The 27,704-nt window shown below is 42.5% G+C and overlaps 2 protein-coding genes across 2 annotated transcripts in view; one reads left to right on the top strand and one right to left on the bottom strand.

The window, feature by feature from the left end:
- Window positions 1-240: 240 nt before the first annotated feature.
- Window positions 241-5,941, bottom strand: VHL (von Hippel-Lindau tumor suppressor). Its single transcript, XM_084634582.1, has 3 exons — window positions 5,468-5,941; window positions 3,714-3,836; window positions 241-3,190 (listed from the first exon to the last, which is right to left on the bottom strand). The coding sequence occupies exons 1-3, from the start codon at window positions 5,658-5,660 to the stop codon at window positions 3,033-3,035; spliced, it is 474 nt and encodes a 157-aa protein (XP_084490708.1). The 5' UTR covers window positions 5,661-5,941; the 3' UTR covers window positions 241-3,032.
- LOC311523965 (uncharacterized protein) overlaps window positions 3,116-27,704 on the top strand; it is a 32,088-nt gene continuing 7,499 nt past the window's right edge. Inside the window, exons 1-12 of the mRNA XM_084634581.1 lie at window positions 3,116-3,217; window positions 9,856-10,225; window positions 11,780-11,859; window positions 12,569-12,686; window positions 15,195-15,358; window positions 17,711-17,784; window positions 19,257-19,333; window positions 19,885-19,968; window positions 23,447-23,517; window positions 24,023-24,100; window positions 26,664-26,724; window positions 26,818-26,908. Of these exons, the coding sequence (XP_084490707.1) occupies window positions 9,863-10,225; window positions 11,780-11,859; window positions 12,569-12,686; window positions 15,195-15,358; window positions 17,711-17,784; window positions 19,257-19,333; window positions 19,885-19,968; window positions 23,447-23,517; window positions 24,023-24,100; window positions 26,664-26,724; window positions 26,818-26,908 (1,261 nt within the window). The 5' untranslated portion in view covers window positions 3,116-3,217; window positions 9,856-9,862. The remainder of the gene's footprint in view (window positions 3,218-9,855; window positions 10,226-11,779; window positions 11,860-12,568; window positions 12,687-15,194; window positions 15,359-17,710; window positions 17,785-19,256; window positions 19,334-19,884; window positions 19,969-23,446; window positions 23,518-24,022; window positions 24,101-26,663; window positions 26,725-26,817; window positions 26,909-27,704) is intronic.

Here is a 27,704-nt window from a genome sequence, read left to right as displayed (position 1 = left end):
GGTCACCCAAGACAGGGCATTGGGCTCCTAAGTGTATTTTTTGGTAACCTGTCACTTCTGGGGCAGATGCATCGGTATGCTCTGCTGCTTTCCATTACTTCAGCACACCAGTGAATTTGGCCCTTTAATTATGACCGGTCCTGTAAAAAGTATTACTGAATGTTACTTTTCATAAATTTAAAAATAGCTAGTCACAGACTGATGGAGTAATTTTTTACACAAACTTTAATAATCCTGATAGTCACAAGAGTACATAAAAAGCTACGTAACTTACAACCATATTATACAGAATGTTTAGGAGTAACCCAAAAAACCATGTTCAAACCTAAGATCTAGTAGTTATTAGAAAAACAGTCAGTTCAAAACAAGCTGTTTTTGTAAGTGGATCGTAACACTAAATACATTTATTGGACAAATATAGAATAACACAAGAACAACACTGATAAAAAGAGTCTGTCCCCGTGTTTATACGATTGAGCCTGAAAAGTATGTAATTTGCCCTACTTTAAAGCAAAAAAAGGAAGTTTTAGGGCCTGGACAACTTATTAAGTGTCTGAATCTGAATCCAATCTACATAGTCTTGTCCACATCAGACTTTTTTTAGTATTTCCCATTGTTACTACTACTAGTGAAGCAGCGATCAGAGGTAGCAAGACTGGAGTACTAGTGTAGACAAGGCATTGGCATTTTTACCACAAGTACATTAGAGGTTGGTTTTAAATGGTGGAAACTGCTGGCACCTTGTTTACACTAGAGCTCCCACCATTGGAGCTTCATCATTAGTAGCAACAGAGGGAAATTTTAGGGGGAAAGGTTTAGCATGGACACAGCTTATGGAAGGGGTTAGTTTGTTTCAGTAGTTTTGCAAAGTATACATTTGCAGTTGATTAAAAATACCTCCAGAGGTTCTTCTAGTATGCAAGAATAGATGGCTAAAACGGTATTTGATAAATATACACAAGAAAAGCATGTAAAAAATAAAACCCACTATCAAGTTAATATGTATTTACGTTTTCTGGCAGAGAACAAAACTCAGTTCATTCACAATGTTTTAAGAAAAGAACTATTCACAAAAATGGAAAAACACATAAATATTTACAGTATGGCTTGATGTTCTTACTCATTTAGTTTCACAGCAGTTTTCCTGGAATATATATATATTTTGTTTCATTGAAAATAAATGTTCAAGATTAAACAATGGCAAAATATTATGCAAAGATCTACTTCTCACCTCACATAGCACTTACACCTTTGATGGATTCCTGCATATATGTTATTTGCATGGTTGTTGTAGCCATATTGGTCCCAGGTTATGAGAGTGACAAAGTAGGTGAGGTAATATTTTTCATTGAATCAAATTTTGTTGGTGGAAGCGACAAGCTTTTGAGCTGCACAGAGCTTTTCCTCAGGTCTCAAGGAGGTAACCAGAGTACCTGAGCTAAATACAAGGTGGGACAGATTGTTAAGCGTAAGGGGTTCATTCATACATAATATAGCAGACTACTTAAAATGAAGTGGGCAATTAGCAAGCAGTAAGTTGTGTTACCAATTGTTGTAATGAGCCACAAAACCAGTCTTTGTTAAGTCCAGGGTTTTTAGTGTCCAATGGAATTATGAATTTAAGTTCTAAGGTTCATCTTTTGAAGGCGTTGTGCAGGTTTCCTTTGAGGATGAGGATTGAGAGGTCAGATATGGAGTGATCGCTTTGTGGAAAAGTGTTCGTCCCTGGGTGATATGGTGTTTTGTCTTTTATGATTTTCTCTGTGAGAGTTAATTCAGAGCACAGTGATTGTCTGGTTTCACCCACCTAGTTATTGCTGGGGCTCTTGATGCTCTGGATGAGGTACACTACATGTTATAAGCATGTCTATGACCCTTGCATCTTAAAAGGTGCGTTGCAGGGAGATATTGATTATTGTAGCATTGGCGATAGGTCTGCAGGTTTTGCATCTGTTGTTGTGGCAGGGTCTGGTGCTGCTTTGAGTTGGCATATCCTGGTCTGTGTCCTCTTCTGGCCTTCAACCCTCCAACCTTGCCAACTCATCATCAGAAGCAATCTCTCCACACACGAGAACACATCAACTCAAAGTGATGCATAGAGGTACTACTCGTAAGTTAATAAAAAGGTCCAGCAACAAGAGAGGGAAAAACATCTAGACAGCGACCTTTTAAAAAGTGTTTTAACCTAGAAATATTGTTAAACCCTACGTGCTAGATTCTGATAACCATGATGCAGATACACAAATGCAGGGAGAAGGGGCAGAAAATTCCTTATGCCCATACACACAGACTTTCCAGTGACCTTAGTGGGCTTTAGATCAGGTTCTTTAAGAGCAAGATGGGGCAGGCTATCCCATCCAAAAGCATTCCACACCCAGATAGGTGCAATACTGGGATTTGAACCAGGGAGCAAATTTAGTCCTTGTGTAAGCAGGTAAAAATCCCCTGAAGTCAATGAAGTTGTACACGCTTATACAAGTTCTGTGTTTGGCTCCTGATCATTCAAGCAGCTAGTTCAAATTCATCCTTGGTGTAGCATCCTTTCTAATGATGAGGAAATTGTCTGTCTGTATTTATAACCTCCAAAAGAGAATGATCATGGACAAGCCAATGTGGTATCACTATATCAGAAATGCCTTTTGTTACATTTGTTCTGAAACAGTCAAAGAGCAAGATTCTGTCCTTAGTTCCACCCATACAAAGCCACTGATGTCAACAGCATTGCATAGGTTTAATTGCATGCAGAATTGAGTCTACTATGTTTAAACTGAAACATCATAAACTTGGTATATGTTGAATACTATTTGATCTCTTGAATCTGGCTCTTGCCATCTTAATAAATTTTATATATTGAAACCAAATGAGAGCAGGCACCTTTCAGAGCATGAAATCCTGACACCTATTCAGCTCTTGAAATGTGTTTCAATGTGGTTAACACCACTTACACACAGTAGTTTCCCAGTGCACTTTCCCACTTAAGAGTCTGGAATGAATGATGTTCATTTTAAATCAGGGACACCATTCCTTATCATTTAACTTCTTTCCAGAGACAGCCGTTGAAGATCCTTCCTAATGTCGGGATGATCTTCCAGATCTTCGTATAATGACTGAACAATATCCAATCTCCGGTAGTCCACTGGTTTTACCAGACTGCGAATAACCTGAAGACACCTCTCCTTCAGACTGAACACTGCAAAGAGAGATCGAAGATTAACATGTATGTAATTTGACACTTTGAGCTTCTCTAGTACTCTCCAGCCAAATATGTCAAAAATATCTCACAAACGTTCATGAATTTAGCCTGCAATACTTCTGTGAGATAGGTATTACTTTTCCCAAAATGGAGAGAAATGAGACCCAGTAAGGTTAGGCATATCACAGAGTCACTGGCAGAGAGAAACAGAACTCAGATCTTCTGACTCCCAGTTATGTACCCTACCCACTGGATCATGAAATATCTCACAAGATACATGAGAAATGCAGAGAGCATGGAGGCTTAAATAATGTCAAAACCCTGTAAATAACTGTGCTCAAGAGAAATCAATGATGTTGCTTTAGAAATTCCTTGTTTTCAGTTTTAAAGTTTTTATTAATTGCTTGAGTATCTGACTCATTCACACACTCCCTTGTATTAAAGGAGAATAAGGTCTCTGATCTTAGCTCATCAATTTCCCCTTAAATTCTAGCAGATTTAACTCTCTATATAATTGTACCTGGAAGCATGATATTTGCAAATATGGGCTGGCCATTCACATTGCGAGTAGGCACAAACAGCTCTGTCTGATTGACAAGAAGTCCATCATCTGTTTCTGCATCTCTGAACAGCCAAAGATGTTCTACAACAAAACAGAGATTAAATATAACAAAGGAGCTATATTTCAAATTGTTTTGAATGTTATCTTTCAATTGTATACAAATATGAGGAAGGTAACTTATTTTAAAATGAAATTGAGCTCTGGAATTAGTAACTACTTCAATTCTTCTTGTGGCTTGTGTGCCTGCCAGTGGCTTTCAAATAGATGTCTGAACTGAAGTCCACTAGGGATTTCCCAGCAGCGAACACTGTTGCCAGTTCCTTAAACAAACACACTCAGGCAACCACAGACCCTTTGGACATCAAAACAGTGGCCTTGGGACAGGCAGGGTGGGCAATACTTGTTGTTTTGAATCAGATACTTTATTTGTATCCACTGTTATAAATCTTTCCAAGTTTCAGAGTGGTAGCAGTGTTAGTCTGTATCAGCAAAAACAAGGAGGAGTTCGTGTGGCACCTTAGAGACTAATTTCACCCCCCGTCTTCAAGAAACCCCTGCGCCTGTCCCCACCCCGACCTTGGTAGCATGCACCTCCGTGCTCATCCCCAACCTAGGTAGCTGTGCACCCCTGTGCCTATCCCCACGTCGGGCGGGCACACATTCCAACCTGTCCCCACATCTGGTGGGCGCACGCCCCACCCAAAGTAACTGTGCACCCCCTGCCCATTCCCACCCTGGCGGAAGCTCACCCCTAACCCATCCCAACCTTGGTAGTGTGCACCCCCCCGCCTGTGTCCACATCGGGCGCATGCACACCCCCCACCCATCCCCACATCTGGTGGGTGTGCACCCCCCACCTGTCCCCACTCTGGTAGGTCTAGCCCATGCCCATCTCCACCCTGGCAGCTGTGCTCTCCCCCATCCAGGTAGCTGTGCACCCCCCATCCCATCCCCACCCTGGCAGATGTGCACCCCTGCCTGTCCCCACCCTAGTAGGTACACCCCTCTCCCATCCCCACCCTGGTAGATATGCACTCCACTCCCCTTCTCCACCCTGGCAGGTGTGCAACCCCCACCCGTCCTCACCTTGGTAGCTGTGCACCCGGTCGATGGTCCCCACCTAGGTAGCTGTGCACCCCTCGCCCACCCGTCCCCACCCTGGTGGGTGTGCACCCTCCTGCCCAACCTCGCTCTGGTGGGTGTGCACCCCTCCCGCCCATCCCCACCAAGGTAATTGTGCACCCCTCCTGCCCGTGTTCACCCTGGCAGGTTCACCCCGCACCCATTGCCATTCTTGTAACTGTGCCCCCCATCCCGTCCCCACCTTTGTGGGCGAGGAACCCCCCCCGCCTGTCCCCACCTACGTAGTTGTGTACTCCCCACCTCCCGCCTCTGGCAGGTATGCCTCTTCCTCATCCGCACCCCGGCAGGTGTGTACTGCCCTGCCCGTCCCCACCTAGGGAGCTGTGCTCCCCTCCACTCCACCCTGGTAGTGCACCCTGTGCCCCTTCCCACCCTGGTAGCTGAGCCCCCCACCCATACTCACCCTGGCAGGTACCTTCCCACCCATCCCCACCTAGGTAGCTGGGCACCCCCCCAACCTCCACCCTAGTAGGTGCACCCCCCGCCCGTTCCCCCCCGGCAGGTGTGAGTGCACCCCTCCCCTGGCAGATGTGCGTGCACCCCTCCCCTGGCAGATGTGCACCCCCCACCTAGGTAGCTGTACATCCTCCGGCCGGTGCCCGGCTGCAGGACCGGGTAGGGCTGGGGCTGGCCCTCGAAGTCCAGCCAGATGGGGATGACCACCCGGGGGCTCCGATTACAAAAGATCACGTGAGAGGGCTCGCGCGTGTTCCGGGAGCGCAGGAGCCCTCCCCTCCGTTCCGCCGCCAGCTCCTGGGGCATCTCCGAGCCGGCGCGCCAACCACCACTGACCCGGGGAGCAGACGCGGCCTACGGGCGCCTTCCTGCCCATGCGCGGCAGCACACTGCCGCCATGACTCTGTGGGGAAGTGCTGGGGCAGAAAACCGGCTCCAACCCGCATGCGCGGCCTGTCGGCCATTGCTCTGTGGGGATGGAGTGCACTCGTGCTCTCACTTTACTGCGTGTGCGCCGCCTGGCGGCGGAGAGGAGCGTGGGGAAGTTGTAGTCAGCTGCGCCGCGGCCCGGCTCGTCACGCGGCGGGGAGCCGCTGCCATTTTGAGGCGTTGTTTGAGGCTGTCCCTCAGGGGCGGGGCGCGCTGCGGGGGCGGGGCAGGCAGAGGCTGAGCACGGGTCAGGGGCTGAGGAGGATCAGACAGTAGCACATGGTCTGATCCTCCCCAGCGCCGGGGAGGGGCCCCACTGTACAAAATGAGGTGCGGGAGGGGGTGGCTGCGCCATACTCAGCATTTCCACCCGCCCTTTGGCCCAGGGTGGGGGACCTTGGCTGGTAACGTGGTAGGCTGTGGGGAGGGTGATGGGTGTGCTCCACCTTGCGTTACCGGCCCCCAGCTGGTTCCAGGTTCCACTTGGGGCGCTGGTTGTGAGCCAAAAAGCCCTGTGTAATTTGGGTCTTGCGTACTATAGAGATTCCCCTTTCTTGGTGGTCTCCCTGTGCTACCAAAGCAGTGCCGATGCTTCAGATGCTGTTGCAAAGCTGGGTGTCTATAGGTGTAATATAAATCCTCATTTCGTGGGTGTTCAGCTACTGGGCGTTTGTGGATGTAGTAGCTGGATGTGTCTTTTGCAAGGCTTTACAAAACTAGGCCTTAATTTCATTGTGAGCCTCCTGTTATGACTCTATACTTGAAAAGGAGGACTTGTGGCACCTTAGAGACTAACCAATTTATTTGAGCATAAGCTTTCATGAGCTACAGCTCACTTCATCTGTACTTGTTTCTCTGGATCCTTAGGTTTCACTAGTGCTATGAAACTTACAATAGAAATGTAACAGTAGCATAATCTGCTATAGTCTGCCAAAAAGCAACACTTTTGTATGCAGAATTCTTGTAGCCTTGTTAGTCTCAGGATATGAGAGAGACTAGGTGTGTTAGGTAGTATCTCTTATTGGACCAGCTTCTGTTGGTGAGAGAGACCAGCTTTCCCGCTACACAGAGCTATTCAGGTCTGCGAACATGTTCTACCTTATATTTAGCTGTGGTGGTAAGAGTACCTTTCCTAGATCTGATGAAGAGTTCTGTATAAATCAAAAGCTTGTCTCCCACCAACTGACGTTGGTTCAATAAAACACCTCACCCACCTTGTCTCGCTAAAATGCAACATTAAAATTCAAATTGTACAGTGGAAATTTTCCTTATCACTGTGGTGTCAACTGCAGTTTGGAAAAGCCTTGTTGAAATGGTTGCTAAGTATTGGAAAGGATATATGAAAACATGACATTACAAATCTGTGTTCAAAGAATATTATTTAGATTGCAAAGTGAACCCCCTGAGAGTTAGGAAATGCCAGAATTTAGGTTTCTGTGCAATTTTAATTGCCTCTTGTGCATCTGCATTATGGTAGCTTTTAATTACATAGTCGCATAGTATATTTTTTTCCCTCAGGATCCCTGGAGTTCAGGGAGCTATTCCTTGTAATATCAAGAAATGTCTGTGTGAGAGAGAAAAGGGGAGGACCATCATACATGCTTTTTGAATGGAAACAGTAAAAATAATTGGTCTCTATAGCAGTGGTTCTCAGCCAGGGGTATGCAGAGGTCTTCCAGGGGTTACATCAACTCATCTAGATATTTGCCTAGTTTTACAACAGGCTACATAAAAAGCACTAGCAGTCAGTACAAATTACAATTTCATACAATGACTTGTTTATACTGCTCTATATACTATACAGTGAAATGTAAGTACAATATATTGCAATTGATTTATTTTATAATTATATGGTAAAAATGAGAAAGTAAGTAATTTTTTCAGTAATAGTGTGCTGTGACAGTTTTATATTTTTGTGTGTGATTTTGTAAGCAAGTAGTTTTTAAGTGAAGTGAACTTGGGCTATGTAAGATAGTACAGTTCCTGAAGGGGGTACAGTAGTCTGGAAAGGTTGAGAGCCACTGCTCTAGAGAAAAATCAGGCCGTCTACTTAAAGTCATATTTTAATAGTTTTACAAATAAAAATTCACTATAAAAATTACAGGACACCACCTGTTTTGATTACAGCAGAGCTCCATAGGGGAGGCACTACTGAAAAATTCTGAGTGTATATTTGACAGGTTTCAGAGTAGCAGCCGTGTTAGTCTGTATTCGCAAAAAGAGAAGGAGTACTTGTGGCACCTTATAGACTAACCAATTTATTTGAGCATAAGCTTTCGTGAGCTACAGCTCACTTCATCGGATGCATTCAGTAGAAAATACGGTGGGGAGATTTATGTACACAGAGAACATGAAACAATGGGTGTTATCATACACACTGTAAGTATGCATCCGATGAAGTGAGCTGTAGCTCACGAAAGCTTATGCTCAAATAAATTGGTTAGTCTCTAAGGTGCCACAAGTACTCCTTTTCTTCTTACTGTAAGCAGGACAGTGGGGGTGGGAGGAGGTATTGTTTCATATTCTCTGTGTGTATATAAAGTCTGCTGCAGTTTCCACGGTATGCATCCGATGAAGTGAGCTGGAGCTCACGAAAGCTCATGCGCAAATAAATTGGTTAGTCTCTAAGGTGCCACAAGTACTCCTTTTCTTTTTGCGAATACAGACTAACACGGCTGTTACTCTGAAACCTGTAAGGAGAGTGATCACTTAAGATGAGCTAATACCAGCAGGAGAGCGGGGAGGGGGGGAAGAAAACCTTTTGTAGTGATAATCAAGGTGGGCTATTTCCAGCAGTTGACAAGAACGTCTGAGGAACAGTGGCGGTGGGGGGGAGGGGGAATAAACATGGGGAAATAGTTTTACTTTGTGTAATGACCCACATTTTTGCGAATACAGACTAACACGGCTGTTACTCTGAAACACTCTCCTTACAGTGTGTATGATAACACCCATTGTTTCATGTTCTCTGTGTATATAAATCTCCCCACTGTATTTTCCACTGAACTCATCTGATGAAGTGAGCTGTAGCTCACGAAAGCTTATGCTCAAATAAATTTGTTAGTCTCTAAGGTGCCACAAGTACTCCTTTTCTTTTTGAGTGTATATTTGTGTTTTATGGAATGAATACGTTTTTGTAAATGTGAGGTGTCTGGGAGTGCACATGTGTGGTGTTTACTTTGGATGGGTCTGTGTCTGATAGGTGTATATATGGTGTATGAAACAAGTGGATGAAAAGATGTGTATGTAGGAGTGGGTAGATTTGTGTATGTGGTTAGGTATGAAAATTCTATTGTGTAAGGAAGGGTATGTGGGCATGATGAGTCAAAATGTGTTTGTCGTAATCGATGCGTATGGTGGACAGAAGTCTTCAAAGTCCTTTTTCCAAATGCACTGTGCTGTACTCTCCCGTGAGGGAGTGGGTCCTTCTCAGAAGGTCCATATATCACATCCCTGTCAACTGCATTTCCCTGGATACTGAGCTGTAACTTTCAAAGCAACAGAAACAAAACTTCTGAAGATCCGCCTTTCTCCCTTCCTTATTGGATAATGTAAATCAGAGCTTTTTAAGACCAGCTATGTCTGTTGTCTGTTTGTATGAGTTAACTGGGCAATGGAGCACGGATTAGTAACTGAAAGAGGCATGCTTTATTTCTAGCTCTCCTTCCGTATCTCTCTCAGTAGATAAGTGAGGCAGGTTCTTATTAGCTACATTTGACAGTTCCCTTTGCAACATTTATTAACTAACTTATTTCAATTTGGACCTCCCACATTTAGGATTTGGAAATTTGATAGCAGTTTTTATTTATTTATGAGCCTCATTCTCTCTTTTGCTGTTACCTTTAGCACTAATCTCTTTATTTATTGTTGGGGAGAAGGAATATTTATTGTATTAATTTCCTTAGTGGAGGAGACTTTGCATATTTTTTGGCTTATATTTATGTCCCCCTCCTCCCCCCAAACAAACACATACGCATGAAAAATGCCATGGCTGTTGTAGCAACTAAACTCTTAAAACTAGGTAATTTGTCAATAGGCTATTGGTGTGTATTTGTGTGTCTTTTATTTCCAGCAGCAAGATGCTACTAGACACAGAGACGAGGAAAGCCAGCATCCTAGCCTCGCTCCAGGCTCTGGGGAAAGATTCTGCAAATGGGAGAAACAGGAGGAATCACAGAAGAAAGCTAATCTCTGATCCGAGTCCTGCTGTGTGTGGCTGCCTTCCCCCTGGGAAACTTCTGCATGGATCCAAATTCACTGATGGAATCCTCCAAAGGGGAAATCTCACAGGATCACTGACTCTGGAAAGGGTGAAACTGACAAAAGCAAAGTTGGGGAAAAAGTTCAGAATTCCTAAAGGCAAAGGAGACAGCAGATGTGCACTTTCCCAGTCTCTGCAGCACATCATGTCCTCTGCCCAAGAAGACCAGGCATGCTTTAAGGTGAGGACTAGCAGGAAATAGTTTTGTATGGGACTGACTGACAGGACAAAATTTAACCTTGGTATAACTTTATTAACATCAATGGGCTTCCGCCAGAAATTAATTTGGTTCTTGTCTTTGTACTGAGGAAACAATTTCATATATATGTAAGCAAAAATAGATTTGATTTTTTTTTTTGGCAGAAAAACTGACAGCAGATTATAACAAGACAATGGTGAAAATTGTGCGATATAAATTGAAGAGGCTTTCATGTCAGGGTATCTGGCAGTTTTACATAAGGTTCAACATTAGAAGTTGATCTTGATACAAATCTGACCTTTTAACTATAGACTTAAACCATGTGGAAAACTCAGAACTAACTTCTTGTTAGAGACATATATCCAGTATTTCACTTTTCTCTGTCTTCTGTTAAAGGGAATGGCTGCATGAAGGAGGGCGTTTTGCTCCTAACCAGTCATCTGCTGCTGCTGCCACTCATTCCTCACTCAATGTAGAACTGATTCTGATCTCACACTAATGTGACTATTGACTTTAATGGAGCTATTCCTGATTTACACTGGTGTGTATGAAAAGAGAATCTGGCCCATAATCTTCTGCTTATGACATTTCAGTTGGGAGCTGTGGATCCGATTATAATGTCACAAGGTGAGGAATAAGCAGCAGGGGCAGAAGGACTCAAGAAACCAACATCCTATTTCTATGTAAACTTCCTAAGTAGTAAAGAATGAGGGCAAAATGAAAAGAAAATCTAGTCCCTAGTCAAATGATTTTTGGTGTTTTTCATGAGGTGTTTCAAAGTTTTATTTAACAGAGGCTGTGGTAGTAGCTGCTGTGGCTCTTCTGTACCCCTGCTGAAGTGTTTGACCAGTGGATCTATGTAGTTATGCACCTACTGGGCACTCATAGTGCCCCCGCTGCACTGTTTTGCAGAAAACTGACACACAATAGTGCTGAACCGCCCTGCACAGTTTCTCTGTGTTCCTGCCAATTCCCCACTTCCTTATGCAGTAGGACCATGATTGTGTTTATGATCTTTCTTGCCTTTAGGGATTCAGATTTGTCCCAAAAGGAGTAGGGTTTTTTCAAACTAGGATAACATTTCAAGGGCAATCAGTCCTCACAATTCAAAGCATAAACTGATTACAGGACTGGGGTAAAGAAGAATTTTCCTCATGGACAGTATTGCCTGGTTATCAAGGTTTTCTCTGAAGCATCTGATATTGGTCAGAAACAGGCTGTCAGGCTATATGGGATCTTGGGCCTGTTTTGAGATTGTAATTGCTAGGTTCCTCTAAAAGACTTGAGAAGAGACAATGAGTCGTCGTACAGTTTTGTAGACCTGCAGTTCTGACACCTCAACTTACAGTATAACAGAAAAATAAATGCACTTTTGCATGGAAACATGAGTCCTTTATCTGAATGGCTTTAATAAGGTGTTTCAAGTATGAAAAGCATTCTTCAGCACTAAGATGTTTTAAATGATACTTATTGTGTAACTAACAATCACTGGAACTGGTAATGAATAACCGGCTATTGGTTACGTTCTTCTTTCAGCCAAATCTTCTGTTCAGATTTCAGAAAGCTGCTAAAAGCATTGTTATGCTTTGCTTACTTTACAAAGAGCACCATCTACTGTGAGTAATGAATATTTGTTTGTAATACATTTTGTTCTATTCTACTAAAGCTTTTATATCACATCCATTACCATGGTATCTGAGCACTTTGTACTTAGTATGTAAAGACTTCTGTTTCAGTTATACATAATGTACAATTATAGTCTGAAATTTTGGGTTAACTTTGGAGCAGGTAAATGAAAGTTATGTGACACCATAGAATATGGATGTGTTGCTATTTAGTTACAATCTATGGATTTTCCAGAGCTTATTGGGTATTACCTTCATGAGTCGTCATACCCTTTTTGCATATTTGTCTGAATTTTGTTTACTTCATTTACACGTAAATGATCAGAAGATTTACAGCTCCAAAAATTACAGCCAAGTGAGAAAAGGAGAAGTTTTTGTTTTGTATAGTGATGAGATGTCACAGTTACAAAAATAACTGAGGGCCCAATCTTTCAAATACTCACTTATGCAGGTTGGCCTATCGACAGTAACAAAACTATTGAAGATTATGCATATGGGTTTGCAGGCTGGGCCTGGTGTTAGCCATTTAAATTGGTCATTTAAGACACAATTAATAAACTTAATCTCCATACTTTCATACTCTTGGTAATTCGTAGACCCACACTTAGGTGTTTGGATGTGGACAAGAATTGTAAGCCTTAAAATTGTCTTTAATTACCTGAAAGATTTTGCGCTAACAAGTGTGTGTCTTTTTGGTTAGAGCCAACCTCAACTATGAGATTGAGAGAGTCAAGAGATGGAAATCCCAATCAAACCACATGGAACAGTCTAGGGAAGATATCCTCTTTGATGTGACACTATTCAGGGCTAAAAAACAGGTAGGGAGAGAGCAGAGTTACCATCCCTAGGTCCAAGTTCTCCAGCCTAAATAATTATCATTGAAGCCAACCTAATCAGTTGCATATGTACTGACACAAGGGTGATCTCAGGGTCTGTTCATTTGAATGTAATACATGGGCAAAAACATATACCCCTAGGGCTATTAAGAAGCTGATTTAGGCCATATCACACTAGAAACATTTGCTTTTCTGTTAGTTGGTGAGGGGTTTGATTTCTTTACAACATTTCTATACTGGTAAAAACGTATATGTAGATGCAGTTAAACTGACATAAAAGTGCTCTTGCCAGTACAGCTTATTTGGTCAAGGAACTAGTATCAGTTATCCTGGCAAAAGCAGGGTTGTTGGGTTTTTTTTTGCCGGTATAAGATGTCTGTACGAGAAGGGGTTGCCTGGTAGCTACACCAGAGAACGGTTTCTAGTGCTGAGTTGGTGCTAGTGGAGATGCAGTTATTCCAGTATAAAAGTGCTTTTGTTGAAATAGTACATTTTGCTTACACAGGCAAAACTTTCCAGTGTAGACTAGACCTTAATACTCCAAATTAAAAAGGTTCAATTGCAAATTTGTTGTGAATTGTTAAGTTTGCATTTGAGCTTCAGTAACCCCTTTTAATGAGACCAGAAGCAGGGTTAGGAACGGTATGTTAGAAGCTTGTGCTTATGTGTAAAATCCAATGTGGCTGAATCCTCATTGGTGTTTTAATCAAACAAGTTGCAATTTAATTAAAGTTCAGTCAATCTCTCTGTTCTGGCTGGGAGCCTTGATGCAGGCACTTGATATCAACAAGCATAAAGCTGCTGTTTCATCAGTTTTATTGCACCGGCTCATCTTTTTGCCATTTACATTTTCATTCTTTTTTGCATGAAACTTGGAAAATAAGTTTTCTGGCATTCCTGCTTCCACACCAGTGCTCTTTCCTACCTGCAATGTGCAGTGGCATGTACTACACATGTAGGTGGGAAATTGTCAAATGTGCTTTAAATTATGCTGCAAATCTGATGTATGCTATAGTGAACAGTGAACCATTTGAGCTTTTCTGAGGAGGATAAAAAGTTCATGTTTATATTCAGTGTGAGGCAGATGAACAACTTGTCTTTTGGAAATTCATTCTTAAATGGCTAAAATTCCATCTGAACAAAGCCCTAAAGGCCAGAGTCAGTTTAATTGTGTCAAATGTGCCTCATTTTTGCATGCATTTACTCCAGCTAGGTGTGAAGTTATCATGATGGCACATGTAAACGTGCCTTTGAGGATCTGTGCCTATGTGCCAAAACTGCCTGAAAAATCTGGCCTTGAATGTGCAGCACGGTGTAGATTATTTGCAAGGTTTGTTATTTAGAATTTTGCTTCAGATTTCACAGCTGTATGGGTGAACCTATTTATTTATTTATTTATTTAGTAAACCCAAGTCACATAGTATTCGTGTTTGTTTTTCATATGCTTTTTTGCTCCCCTTGGGGAACCATTTATGTGTCCATAATAATGCAAGTTCTAGTGTTCTCAGGGTATCTTCACTATCCAGGAAATGAAATGCTCCAAGGAGATGAGATTATGTATTTTTGCTACTCTGTAAATGGCTTTTTGAAGCATTACTAAATCCCGGGGGAGGGGAAATAAAAGCTATTACAAATCCCAGAACCTGTGCTCATACCCCTAATGATGATAAGACTAAAATAATTACTTGGCTTTATAGTCACCTACTAATTAACAGGCTATACTTTTCACCTGGTTCTCCATGAGAGATGGAGTGTTTGATTCCTTGGATCATGTAGTTACAACCATTTGCTGCCCTTGATCCAGGCTTGCAACTCCTACTTTATCACAATTCTGAATCCTTTTCTTCCCTCTATGTATGCAATTCACATTAACATGAATGGGAGTTGTACACACTGATGCAATGTCTATATGCCCTTAAGCACTCCCTTTAACTTAATTGGTTGAGGCCTATAGAATGAATTAATGTGTTGAAACTGATTAAAATGACATTCTGCTGAGAGCAGAAGAGAAGTGTGATTGACATTGAAGTTAATGACTATCACAGTCAAGCATTAATGCAGTTTAGTTGGTCTTGCTAATCTTCATTGCTCACAAACTTGTCGTGAACATAACACTATCCAATAATGGTCCACTAATGGATATAAAATATCCTTAATCTATCAATTTACCATTGGAGCACAGCTCAGGAGACCTAGATTCTATTCCTAGCCCTGCCACTGGCCAGCTGGGTGACTGTGGGCAAGTCACTTCACGCCGCTCCCATGCCTCAGTTGCCCAGTCTGTAAATTGGGGATACTACTACTGACCTTCTTTGTAAAGCACTTAGAGACCTACTGATGAAAAGTACTATATAAGAACTAGGTATTCCTATTATTACCACAATACTCTGGACCGGACTCCAATATAGCAATTTGTTGACACCAAACAGCATCTATGTAGAGAGGAACCATACTGGTTGCTTTATAATAATTGACTTTCCCTTCTTGAAGTCAAGGATTTCTGAGCGTGCCATACATATTCTTCGTCAGTGTCCTCAGGAGCGAAGTGAGAAGGACATCCGCTACATACTCGTTACCCTGCAGCCCATGAAGGCCTTTGGAAATTACTCCACAATGATTCAGAAGAAGGTGGCAAAGGCTGCATGGTATTCAAGGTAATAAGGAGGATAAATCCTATGGGGAGAGAGATTGAAATGGTCAGGTCATAGTCAGCTTTGCTATACAGGCAAAACAGGTCAGTGTTTAGGGCAGCAGATCAGAGGCAGCAATTGTATGAGTTACTGTATGGGCTGACATCTAACCAGTTTGTGTAGGACAATAAAAACTGTAGTGCTGATGCAGAATAAAGGCAAGAAAATTGCTAAACTAGTTTTATTTTTACAATACCTTGTGGTCTTGTATAGGGTCTTTCCTGTGACTAATGTGTCATGTGCCTGTGACAAGCACCAAGGTGTCCCAGATAGCATGATTTACACTACCACAAAGATACAGAAAAGGAGGAAAAGCAGCTAAAGCATTTGAAATGTAAAATATTAAGTAAGGCTTTAATTTTAACATTTTTGTCCCCTTTTGCTTCAGGTAGAGAGGGTTTTTAAAAGACCCCTCCCCATCTGACAGTCTTTTAGATCAGTGGCCCTCAAACTAGGGCCGCCTCTTGTTTACCTGCCGCGTCCACAGGTTCAGCTGATCGCAGCTCCCACTGGCCGTGGTTTGCCACTCCAGGCCAATGGGGGCTGCAGGAAGCGGTGTGGGCCGAGGGATGTGCTGGCCGCCCTTCCTGCAGCCTCTGTTGGCCTGGAGCGGCGAACTGCAGCCAGTGGGAGCCGCGATTGGCCGAACCTGTGGACACGGCAGGTAAACAAACCGGCCTGACCCACCAGGGGCTTTCCCCAAACCAGCCCAGCCCACCAGGGGCTTTCCCTAGTTTGAGAATCACTATTGTAGATGGTATCAAAGGTGGTAATAACTGTTCTTTTGGGGAGAAAAGAGATGTTAGTTGAGAAGGGCTGGAGTGTTGTTATTGTTAAAGTCCAATCCAGTTTCCTAAGAAGACACAACAAGACAGACACACACACAAAAGGGGAGAGAAAGGAATAGCAAAGATAGGAAATGCGGCTTCTGTCTCTGATGTTGACTTACACTTCTCACTGCTGAAACACAGCATGGTCTGATCTGCCACTCTGAGACCTGGCAAACTTGTACCAGCATTGAGCTGTTTAGGGTGTTGCTTTTAGTTTCCTTTCTGGTCACAGGTTCACAACAATGTTGCAAAATATACAATTTTGACTGGTTAAGCTAGACTCTTATTAGACAGAAGGAAAACAAAGAAGAGGGATAGGAAAGAGAAGAAATAAGGTAGGGAAGGAAAACACACAAGGGGTAGGGGAGCATTTTTTTTCTGAAGTCCGTCCCACCCACCCCCGTCTCCCGTAGTGTTTGGGATTTAGCCAGAACTGGTAGAGGTAGCAGTCTCTCTGGCCTGGTCTGGAAATGTCTCAGGATCAGGATGACGAAGGCCTGGGGTGTCAGAAGACAGAGGGAATGGCAGCCATGATGGTAAAGCTTGCTCCAGTAGCCAATTTTTCTCCCTGCAGTCTCTTTCTTTAGGGACTCCAAAAGGTAATGATGGGTGGAATAGCCACCAATTTTATCCAACAATTAGGCCTAATTTCCAACACGCCAATTTTGGGTCACTGATTTTTGTTCTTTGACTTTTCTTGTTTACCAAGCATGATCTTAACACAGTCTTTGCATTATATCACTAGGCCTTTTTGTGTCTTTCTGTCTTGCCATTGCACCTTTTCCATTCCGCATTTGTTCTTATAGGTTACTGTGACACTTGATGAACTTTCAGTCTCTTTTCACTGTTGAGCTCACAATTAGGATAAATATGTAGGCCCAATTATTACAACAGCCCTGAACTTTTGGTATGTTCAAATCAGGATCCAAAACTTTATTCACATTTCGCACCTTGAGCTTCTATGTACAAGCATTTATACTATTCAGTGTGTTTGTGTGACAGTATAGATGAAAATCTACCTTTTTGGGGGCAGGAATTTGGAAATAAAATGTGTTACATCTCCCAACCAGGCCTTACTTATACTAGCACTTTTCCTGCCATGGCTGCAGCTCCACCAGTGTTAGCAAAAGTGGGAACGCTAGTGGTAATAATTATAGTATCTAGCTCTTAGATCCATAGATCTCAAAGGAGGTTATATTCAATTTAGTGATGGGAAACTGAGGTACAGAGAAGTGAAGTGACAGTGATTTATCCAGGGTCACCTCGCAGGCCAGCAGCAGAGCTGGGAATAGAATCCAGGTCTTCTGAGTCACCAGCCAGTGCTCTTTCCAGTAGACCACAGTATGTAAAACAAAAGGAGAAGATGATGTGGGTCTGTGATTTAGCAATGAACTTAAGACTTTGAAGATGCAAGATGTTCAGAACAGCTTGAAACTATAGCAACACTGGTAAACTCTTTATTGTTCAGGGAATCTGTCCTTTCTAGGTATGAATCCTGCCAAGTGATGATCCAACAGGGCTACACACCACACTCCTTCTATATCTGTCTCTCAGGATCTGGTAGGTAGTAATCTATTAAAAAAATAGGTGATCTTTATTGCTGTGCCTCGGGGAGCCAAATTAAATTAAGGTTCAGTTTATTTATGTGAAGGGTGTACAGTGTTTCCTCTACTTAAGACTCTCTTTACAAGAGGCCTTTTGAATGTTTTACAGCATTTTAAAATGAACTTCAGTGGCGTTGGCAGATAGCACAATAACCTTATTTAGGGGAAGCCTTGTTTTCTGACTTCAGTCAGGGATTGCTGCACTGGTGGATAGAGACCTTTGATTAGCAGTGATACTAAGCTTCCTTGCTTCTTTCAAAAATAGATAATGCATCAGTATTTTGTTGTTGTTAAAGAAAACCAAAACTTAGACAAATATTGCCCAAAGATAATTCCTCCAGAATTTTCATGTCTGACAGAGAGAAGGATTTAAACCTAATTTTCAGTGTAATCCCTTAGAATTTCAAACCGGTTTCTTCGTTTACATTTATTTTATTCTCTGCCTCTTGAAAACTCATGGCTCTGTTCCTTTGAATTCCAAACTGCAGCACAGTGAGCCTGATCTTGTGAGGTGCTGAGCACTATGGTGCTCTGTTTCTCACAAGATTTGGCCTCCTGGCAGGAAAGTTTTGCGACATTAACTGGAATTAGGGATCCAGTAATTTGTTCTAGGGATCTGTTCTCCCCTAATTACACATAGGTTAACATTCACTAAACCTGACAGAAATTGTGCGTTTGAGTGCAGGTGCATGTGTTAATGGAAGGAGTAGAGCACTAGTCCTGTTTTAAATACATCTATTTCCTCACACTGTAATGTGAGTAGTTATGCAGCATATCTTCTGCACGTAATCATAATTTGCTCAAACCTAGTAGAAACAATGAAACAGACATGTACCTTCCACATTTGAGTATTATTTTTGTTTATAAAAACAGTAGTTCCAGGAGGAATTTTGTATCAGATCAGTACACATCTCAGAGGATCTGAGTTTAGGCTACTGTCTCCTGGGCAACATGTTGTGCCATCTGAAACATGTTGCCACGCACTTTAGAGACTTCTCAGCTGCGTGTTTGGTAGTGTCCAGGAAATGCCTGTGCTACATAAATAATTCTCTAAGCTCTTAATACCAGTCTGCACTACAGGAAATGTTCCAGACCTTTTGTACCCTTCAAAAGAGTCAGAGTATGTGTGATCGTGTAAAGTTTACAAGCAAACAGTAATGCTGTGTCCCTATAATTTTTCATGTTTTGTAAACCTACCTTCCACTCCCTACTTTTGTTTTCTGCAAAACATACATTTTGGATTCAAACTGCTTGAAAATATCCTGTTAAAGCTCACAACAAGCAGGATAATGATACATATATTTTTCATACTTAGAGCCTCACATCACATTCACAAGGGGTCTAGAAAAAATGCTTACTTGTTTGCACAAGAAGCCCCTATTTGTTTTACAATTTAACAGCTGATTTGTGATGTTGTTTACCTTGTAGCAACAGTTATCAAGAGGAACAGTGACAGTGGCCAAGTAAAGCCTGCCTGGTTCTTTAGTCGAGGGGATGCATTTGGGGTGAGTTACAAAGCAGCGCACTAGGTGTTGAAATACATCAATGCAAGATAGGGTTGAGTCACCCCGTTATTTTTGCAGGGTCGATAAATTGAGTTTCATGCAATTTACTGTATGTGTCACACAGAAGAGACACAAAATTGAATTCCTGAACACTTGTGGTAATTAAAAATTCCACACACTTTTCCTGAGAGTTGAGGTTTGTCCAAGTGACCTTGGGCAACATTTCTACTTGCTAGCACTGTAGTGCTGCAGTCTGTGCACCAGTTGGCTGCTATTCTGCACTCCATCTGTGTTTCAGTGTTGGAGAGATGTCTGTCTTGTGGGATATAGAGTCCTGTATAAATAAGATGACTTTTTTTATTAATGTGTGACTTTTTATTATCTGCTGATTTATTTTCAATACCACAAAACATATTCTCTGTTCTCTAGATAAATATAGACATAGGGGAGAGAGAAGATTTGAAATTAAAGAATGATTAAAAATTGTATAGATATTTTAAAATTATACACTTTTCCTCTTTCCACCCCACCCTTTTAATTATTATTTTTAGGATAGAGAGATTATAAATGGTGACTACTGGCAGACAACAGTTATTATTCAGGAACCAGCTGAGTTTCTCTGTATTGACCGAGAGGTAAATATTTCTTACATTTATGACAAATAAAAATGTTTATTAGTCAAACATATGTAAGCACATTGTTTCTGCCCACAGTTACAGCCAGGCTACCCCTACTGAGTTGCAGCAGTGTTGTGTGGGAATAATCAAGGGTCAGAATTTGGCCGCCTTTGTTCAAAGACACTGCTGTATAAATATAATTTGATGTGCAGCAAAAAGTTCCACCACTGATGACTGTTTTTACATATCATCCTTCAAAAATTTGTTCCATCTGCATTTGATGGATGATCAAGTTGCTACAAACCTACGATAAAACTGCCTGGGGTAAAAGTGGAGCATGTTCACCTCATGTTATATAATCAGATGCTTTACATTGGTGTTGTGTGTGTCAGATTCACAGGATCACACAGTTGATCATGTGAATGCAAACACAATGTGAGGTCAACAAACCATGTTTATGCAGCAATGACTGAATCAGTCTGGATAAAGTAAGAATTCCCTAGGTTCTTGGTTCAGAATTTAGACCCATCCTTTTCTGGAGGATTGGAACAGTTTGAATGACATTTCTTTTTACCATTCTTGTGCACTCTTGCACTTCTGGGTTTTGGCTGGGAATGGAAGAGGCTCATGGCAAAGCCAAAACACCACCAGGGGAGTTGTTCTTATGGTATTCTTAGCTTGACTGGAAACCGGAAGTGCTAGAAATTCCATGAGAGTCACCAGATTCTGACAGTTCAACAATTGGGAGATTTTTCCCTCCAAATCTTTGAAGATTCCACCTGTAGTTCTGCTATACAGCAACAGGATGCAGGGACTTTAAAACACAGCGGGCCAAATTAATCTCTGGTGTAACTATAGTGACTTCAATGGAGTTCCATCAAGGGTGAATTTGAACCAAGCATTTGCTACTTATCCACATCTGAAAATGGAGCATGAGGTAGACTAAAATAAAGTTTCTTGACTGTACATCCAATTAACTGGTCACATATGAACTTGGTTGTTTGTGTGTGTGCAGTTCTTGAGTGCAGTGTCGGTGACTGCATACACATATTGGGTATGCATATACACAAGTATTTTTTTCTATAAATGTAGGCCTTGATATCCGTAAGTAAGCGTGTAACAGGAGGCTTGAAGGGCCGGGTAGCCAAACTGTGGGGCATGTTCCCCTAAGGGGGCGCGGAGGAACATTTTGGGGGGGCGTGGCAGGGCCTGGGCCATCCCCCAATGGGGGGGAGAAGAGAGCGCCACCCAGCCCCGCTCTGCCCCTAGTCCCACCCCCAGCCCTGGCTCCACTCCTGGCCCCAGCCCCTTCCTCTCCTCCCCCCAGCCCTGGCACCTGACCACGGTCTGGCCATGGCTTCCGCTCCCAGCCCCGGCCTCTCCCCCAGACTCAGGACCTGGCCAAAGCTCCGTTTCCGGCCACAGCCTTGCCCCCAGCTCCAGTACCGACCCCGGCCTCAGCCCTGCCCCCCAGCCTCGGCCCTCTGGCTGCAGCTCTGCTCCCAGCCCCACCCCCAGCCTTGGCCCCTGGCAGTGGCCCCCTAACCCCTATCCACACTTCCCCTCTCCGGAAGCCACGGCCCTGCTTTCGGCCCTGGCTTGGGAAGGGTGTGGACAGGGGAAAGGGGGGGGGTACAACTGTGTAAAGTTTGGGGACCATTGGCGTAGTGGTTCGAGTGCTTGACTTCCTGCCCCCTGCTTCTGTGGTTGATGTGCCTCAGTCTTTAAGGCAGGGGAGTAAGAGGACCCAGGCCCTCCCACTCTACCAGGTCCCAGCCCAGGACCCTGTGTAAGTCAACCCCTGAGTAGGGGAGCTCCCAGAGGGGAGTCTATGTCCACTGCCCTGGGCTACTTCCTACTGTTGCCCCTTCAGTTTGCTGCATGGTCCAAGTTCCTGTGATGGCTTGTCTCTAGAAGTGCCCCCTGCTGGACCTTGGGCAGCATCCTGGTGCAGTCCAAGGTTCCTCTGGGTGGGGCAGCTGTAAGTTTGGTGGGGTTGGAACCCCCACAAGGTCTCCATGCTTCAGTCACCTGGGTTCCTTTTAGGCTGGGTCCTGGTAGGCCTCCTTCTTTGTCCCCTTTGGCCAGGAAGACAGTTCCTGGTGGCTGCCTTGGCTGGCAGGCTAGTGATCCTTCCCTCAGGTAGGGAGGCAACTAGCTCCTACCTCTTTGCCAGTCAGCCTTGAACTGAGCCACACTCCCTCCTCCTCCTCTCCCCACCAGCCTGGCACTGGCTGCAGGTATAACAGGCCAGGACTAGCAGGGCCCAAAGGCTCTCTTTAACCCCTTCCATGCTGGTGGACTGTTTCTCTGCTTCACCACAAAGCAGATAATCATTTACTGCATATGCACAGAATATTGGCACTGTGGTACCGCACATATGTTGGGAAAAACAGGTCCTTGCCCTGAAGAGTTTCTAATCTAAATCAGAGATTGACAGTCTAGTCTAGGCACATAGACTAGACCAGATGAGGGTGCCATTTTTGGATTAGAATGGTAGATAACTTCACTTTTAAAAAGAGTTTTGTTTTGTTCTTCTGTCCTTCGTTGATTATTGTTGGAAAAACCTCATGGAAGACATGAGCATTCAAGAGGGATTTGAATCCAGAGAGCAAGGCATCCAGGGTGGCATCAAAAGTGGGAAAATGGGTGGGAGGAGTGCAGGTAGTGGGAAGCGCAGTGTTGGACTTCGCTGTAAGATGTCTTTGACTGTTGTGTTACGGTCAGTCAAGTTCAAAGTATTCATGAACTCTACTGGGGAATAGCTATAGATAATGCTGCCCTTTGGATCAGTCACTGTATTATAAATCAGAGCAGGATAGAAGGATAGTCTTGTAATTATTGTGGTTAAGGTACTAGAGTGAGAATCAGGAAATTTGCTTCTTTTCATATGTCTGCCACAGACTAACTCTGATATCTCGGACAAGTCACATAAACTGGAAGATTTTCAAAGGAGCCTAAGGGAGTGAAGCACCCAAATCCCAATGAATTCCAGTAGGAATTGGGTGCCAATCCCAGCCTTAATCTGTGTGCTTCAGTTTCAGGATAACTTTTCCTTACTTTGCAGGGAAGCTATAAGGTTAAGTCATTAATATTTGTGAGATGCTCAGATACTGCCATGACAAGTGCCATAGAAAATCCTACACATAAAATAAGCAGTGAATGATAATGTGACGTATAATACTGGTAAGGTGCCAAGATCATAATTCCTGGAGAGTTACAGAAATGTATGCTTCTCAACATCAAGATGAGGTGTGGGTGAGAGGAGGAAAAGCACTGTAAAGGAAACGGGGGGAGCCTTCTGCAAAGGAAATGTTGGTTAAGCTGTCCTCCTTCTGGGGCCCTAGTTCTGTTCCTTATAACATTGCTGTCTACCATTCTCATCCGTTAGTGCTTAGGGAAACACTTTAAGATAAGAGAAGAAAGAGTTTGATTATGAATAGGCGAATGGGAGGTTTTTCTGTTTTTAAAATAGTTTTTAACTGATACTTTTCAGGATTTCATCAAGATTTTCCTGTCTGGTGGGAAAAACGTGTTTGGAGATCCTGAGCAGATGCAGTTTCTGAGGTAGGATGGAAGAACTTCAGACTTTTCAATTACCACATCTGTGAATCAGCTGTGGTGTTAATTGGGGGAGGGTTCATCACCAGAAAAGTACTGTAGTCCTTTTGACCTGTTACTGTTTTTCTACTCTTTCACATTGTTTCCATGAACGCGTCAATTAACTACTCTGTGTTTCCATATGCAGATAGGCACAATAACTCCTCTCAGGATTGTTGTGAATCTTGCTGCTTTGACACCTGAGATCTTCATGTTGAAGGCATTATTAGAAGTACTATTATCTTTAGTAATAATGAATCATTTACTATCCATTAAATGTCCTGTCTCTTTTGTTACAATGGCATACTAACTTTCTGGCATAGTTTGAGAGTTTTTAATTTAACAATATACTGATCTTGCTGATCCCTCCATAAAATGAACAGGAATACAGTGACAACTTTTAACATTACGGATGCTATTGGACTTCGATAGATGTGATGGTCCTCACAATTTCTTTCTCTGATTTGCTTAGAAGTCTGCACTGTTTTAAAGGTTGGCCCATCAATCTGCTGGAAGACAATCCTGGAAAATGCATTGTCTGTCACTACAGGTCAGAAAAGTTTATTCAGTGTAGAAAACCAGCATTATCCAGTGGAGTTGTTGTTATAAAACATTTAGATTGTGCTTTCCAAATGAGTACTCTGGCAGTGCGGTTATTCACAGTAGTAAGCACTATGCCCAGTAGCACATGTTTTCAAGACTGGGACCACTGAAGACATGTTCCTAGACCCTAGAAACTTGCAGTTTGAGGCCCTGATCCTGCAGTTGGATCTGCTTTGGCCTATCCCTTTGCACCTGCAGAACTGAGATTGGCATGATGCAGGGTCAGCTGACACAGATGTGGTTGCAGGATTGGTATCTAAAGAAGGATGAACTAAAGTGCTCATTAAAAATCTCTGGCAAAACTAGAGTGTATTATAATGTTATTATTCGTCTCTCCATAGATGACTAAGGCTCTGACATTTCCCAGGGTGTAATCTGGACCGTTGAACAGCTCTGTCCCCTCGGTTATCCAACTTGGGGTGCCTTTTACAGTGTCGCTGTGAGAGTAAGCACTCCTGCTCTGCTTTCACACAGCTTCCAGCATGTAAATTACTCCCAGCCATGCTGTATGAGTGCTACGGCCAGCCACTCTTTTATTACGCTGCAGAGCAACACCAGTAAATTCCCAGTCTCGGACTTCCCCCCAGAAATGTGCATCTTGTATTACCCAGCCCTGTCCTGGACAACACAGGCTTATGTAAAGTCTGTCATTTTATTAAAAGAAAATGAAATGCACACATCCTGTTGTCTCAAATGGAGTTTCCCAAACACTTCAATCCAAGCACACTGATCTCAGTAAAACAATTAAACAGGTTTATTAACAACAGAAAGATTGTTTAAGTGATCACAAGTAATGAAAAATAAGTCTGAAGTGGTTACAAAGAAATAAAGGGTAAAACACAACTAGTACCTAACTTAACAAGCTAAATGATTTCAAAGCAAAAGTGTCTCTCACCATGTTTTAGAAATCTTACTGGCTGAATTCCTTTCTGCCAGGATCCTTCCTCAGTCCAATTATGCTTCCTTTGTCCTTTACACATTGTTGATGCTGTGAGTAGCAATGAAGGGAGTGATGATTTGGGGCTTCTGTTCTCCATTCTCTATAATTTTTCCTCTCCTTTGAGAATAGTCTCCAGCTGGGGTTCAGGAGACAGAAAGTCTGTGAGGATGGGAACCTCATCCTCAACCTTGCAAAGATATAAATTCCTCACTACACTTTTTTTCTTGCCAAAGAATGGCCGCTTAAACAGGTGATAGTCCATTTGATTTTGTTGACACCTGACACAGGCGTTGGTTAGCCTTTTGTCTGAGGAACTGGTTTGTGACTACTTCCCCAGATTTGGAATATGTCTTAGTAACATCATACAGTAGAATCTTGTAACTTTACATACAACATTGCCACACATTTTAACAGGACAATAAAGATCAGTAAATCATGAATTTTCAGATAACAACTTACAAGGCACAGTTTGTACAAAATTTATCACAGTCTTGAAAAAGGGGTGGACATAGGGATACAGACTGTCACAGGTTCATATCAAATGACCACTGAAGTCAGTGAGTCTTTCTGTTGACTTCAATGGGCATTGGATCAAACCCTGCATTGGACCTGACAACTCTGAGATTTAATGTTAATTGCCAACTGCATATTAGTTAATTGTTTATAAAATTGGAAAATTGATTTTGCTGGCTCCTCATTTCATAGGTACAAACCATGCTGAATACTTTGTGAAAGAGTTCAAAAGCATTATTTTAATAAAATAGTTCATTCCTCCAAATACCTGACCCTGAAATCTCAGCCACCCTCACAGGAATATTTGATATTATCAGGCAAGTTTAATAGATGGACATGGCAAAAGCAGTAGCACAAGTGATGTAAAGTGAGTCATGCATTTATTCTCCAGTATGTGTGTTCACTGGACTCCTCCAGATCAGGGAAGGACTCTCCCCACTTCCAGAACAAGCTAGGTTACGGGTACTCTCTCTGGCCTACAACAAGGAAGCTCAATTCATCCCCTTTTGGCTTCTTGTGCAGAGCGCCCTTAAGTCACCATAAAGGCTAAACTACAGCTGAACCTGACAAAGCTGCAGCACTTCAGGAACAGCATCAGAGTCTGCTGACTGCATTGTAGTTTTGGAGTAATAAGGAAATACTTTAATATTTGCAGCTGTTGGGTAGTTCAGGCTGAACATTAACAATAAACAATTAACAATAAAAAAGCTTTACAAAATCTAAAGGGTCAACTGAAATAACTATGTTCTCTGAGAGCCTGATCCTAAAGCCTGTTGAAATGCGTGTTAATCAGATCAAACTAGCTCCCTAGACTAAGATGAGTGAAATACAAAAAGTAAACAAAAGACATAAAAACAAGAAGATTTTTAAAAAATTCTTTCAGCCTTACTGAAATAGGTAAGAACTCTTTTAAAACATGACATTAAACTCGATGGACTTTTTAATAGGAATGTATGCAGTGCTCATGGAAAATGGCCTTAATTTGGGCACTTACAAGAAATCTTAAGAATCTCATGCTTTTTCTATATCTGTTAATTTCCTTCTGTTTTTATTGTAGAAGAGGAACTGTCATTCTGAGAAACAGTAATGTGACTGAATGGATTTACATTGTGAAAGAAGTGAGTATCTGCAAAGCCAGCACGGAGCTTGACGATCTGGGGAGGTGCTGTTGGGTGATGGTTATTTTTAAATTACCTTTCATGTACTTAAAGGGAAGTTGTTCTGTACTGAAGATTTTTCAAGATGACTCTTGCCTAAGCAACAGAGCTCCCGCCAACAGAATAATGCAAGCTGAAGCTGGCAGTGAGTATGACAAAACACCCTAATGATATTCAGCAAGGTTGTTAGATAAGCCATTGAATTCTTCTCTAGGTATGCTTGTAAACACTAGCAATCTGAGTTCCCATACTAAGGATGGTCTGTGTACCATTTTTGTATCAGTATAACTATTTTTGTTAGGGGGGTGGTGATTTTTAATTTTTTTTTAAATGAAGTAGTTCTACTGGTGCAACCCCTAGTGTGGATGCAGTTGTACCAGTATAAAGCTTATTTTCTTTCCTGCATGAGAATAAGCCATACTGGTATAAGCACCTTTATACTGATATAACTGCATCCACACTTTACCGATGTAGGCCATGTCTACATACAAAAATTGTACCACTTTAACTACATTACCTTTGCACCCATGCAGACATCAGAGAAGAGCATATATACACAATGCAGTGGTACCTGCATATAGGGAACCTGGTTATAGTGAGGCTCTTCTTAGAGTGAATGTTTGGAAGTGCTTCACTGCTACCCAATGGACTTTTCACTTTTCCAGTCCTGCTAGGCTGAAACTCTTGGACCTTACCTGTGTTAGACTTTTTTCCCCCCCTTAGCAGTAAGAACTCTACTATAGGGAGGCTGTTGGCATTTTAGCCAGTGTTGTTTTGACCTGCTCTGGGGGGGCAGATTGGGATTTGCTCCATTTTAGAATCCTGGCCTAAACCCCGACACAGCACCACCTAAAACCCTAGAAAATTAGCCATTTCCTAGGTGACATTTTCCTGGGGATTAGCCATTGTCCTAACAGCTAATAAGCTCCACGGCCATTGCA

Source organism: Lepidochelys olivacea (assembly GCF_965140295.1).
Source record: "Lepidochelys olivacea isolate rLepOli2 genome assembly, chromosome: 7".
Classification (NCBI taxonomy): domain Eukaryota; kingdom Metazoa; phylum Chordata; order Testudines; family Cheloniidae; genus Lepidochelys; species Lepidochelys olivacea.
Note: the sequence above shows the minus strand (reverse complement) of the source record. Positions and strands in the feature narration are given on the sequence as shown.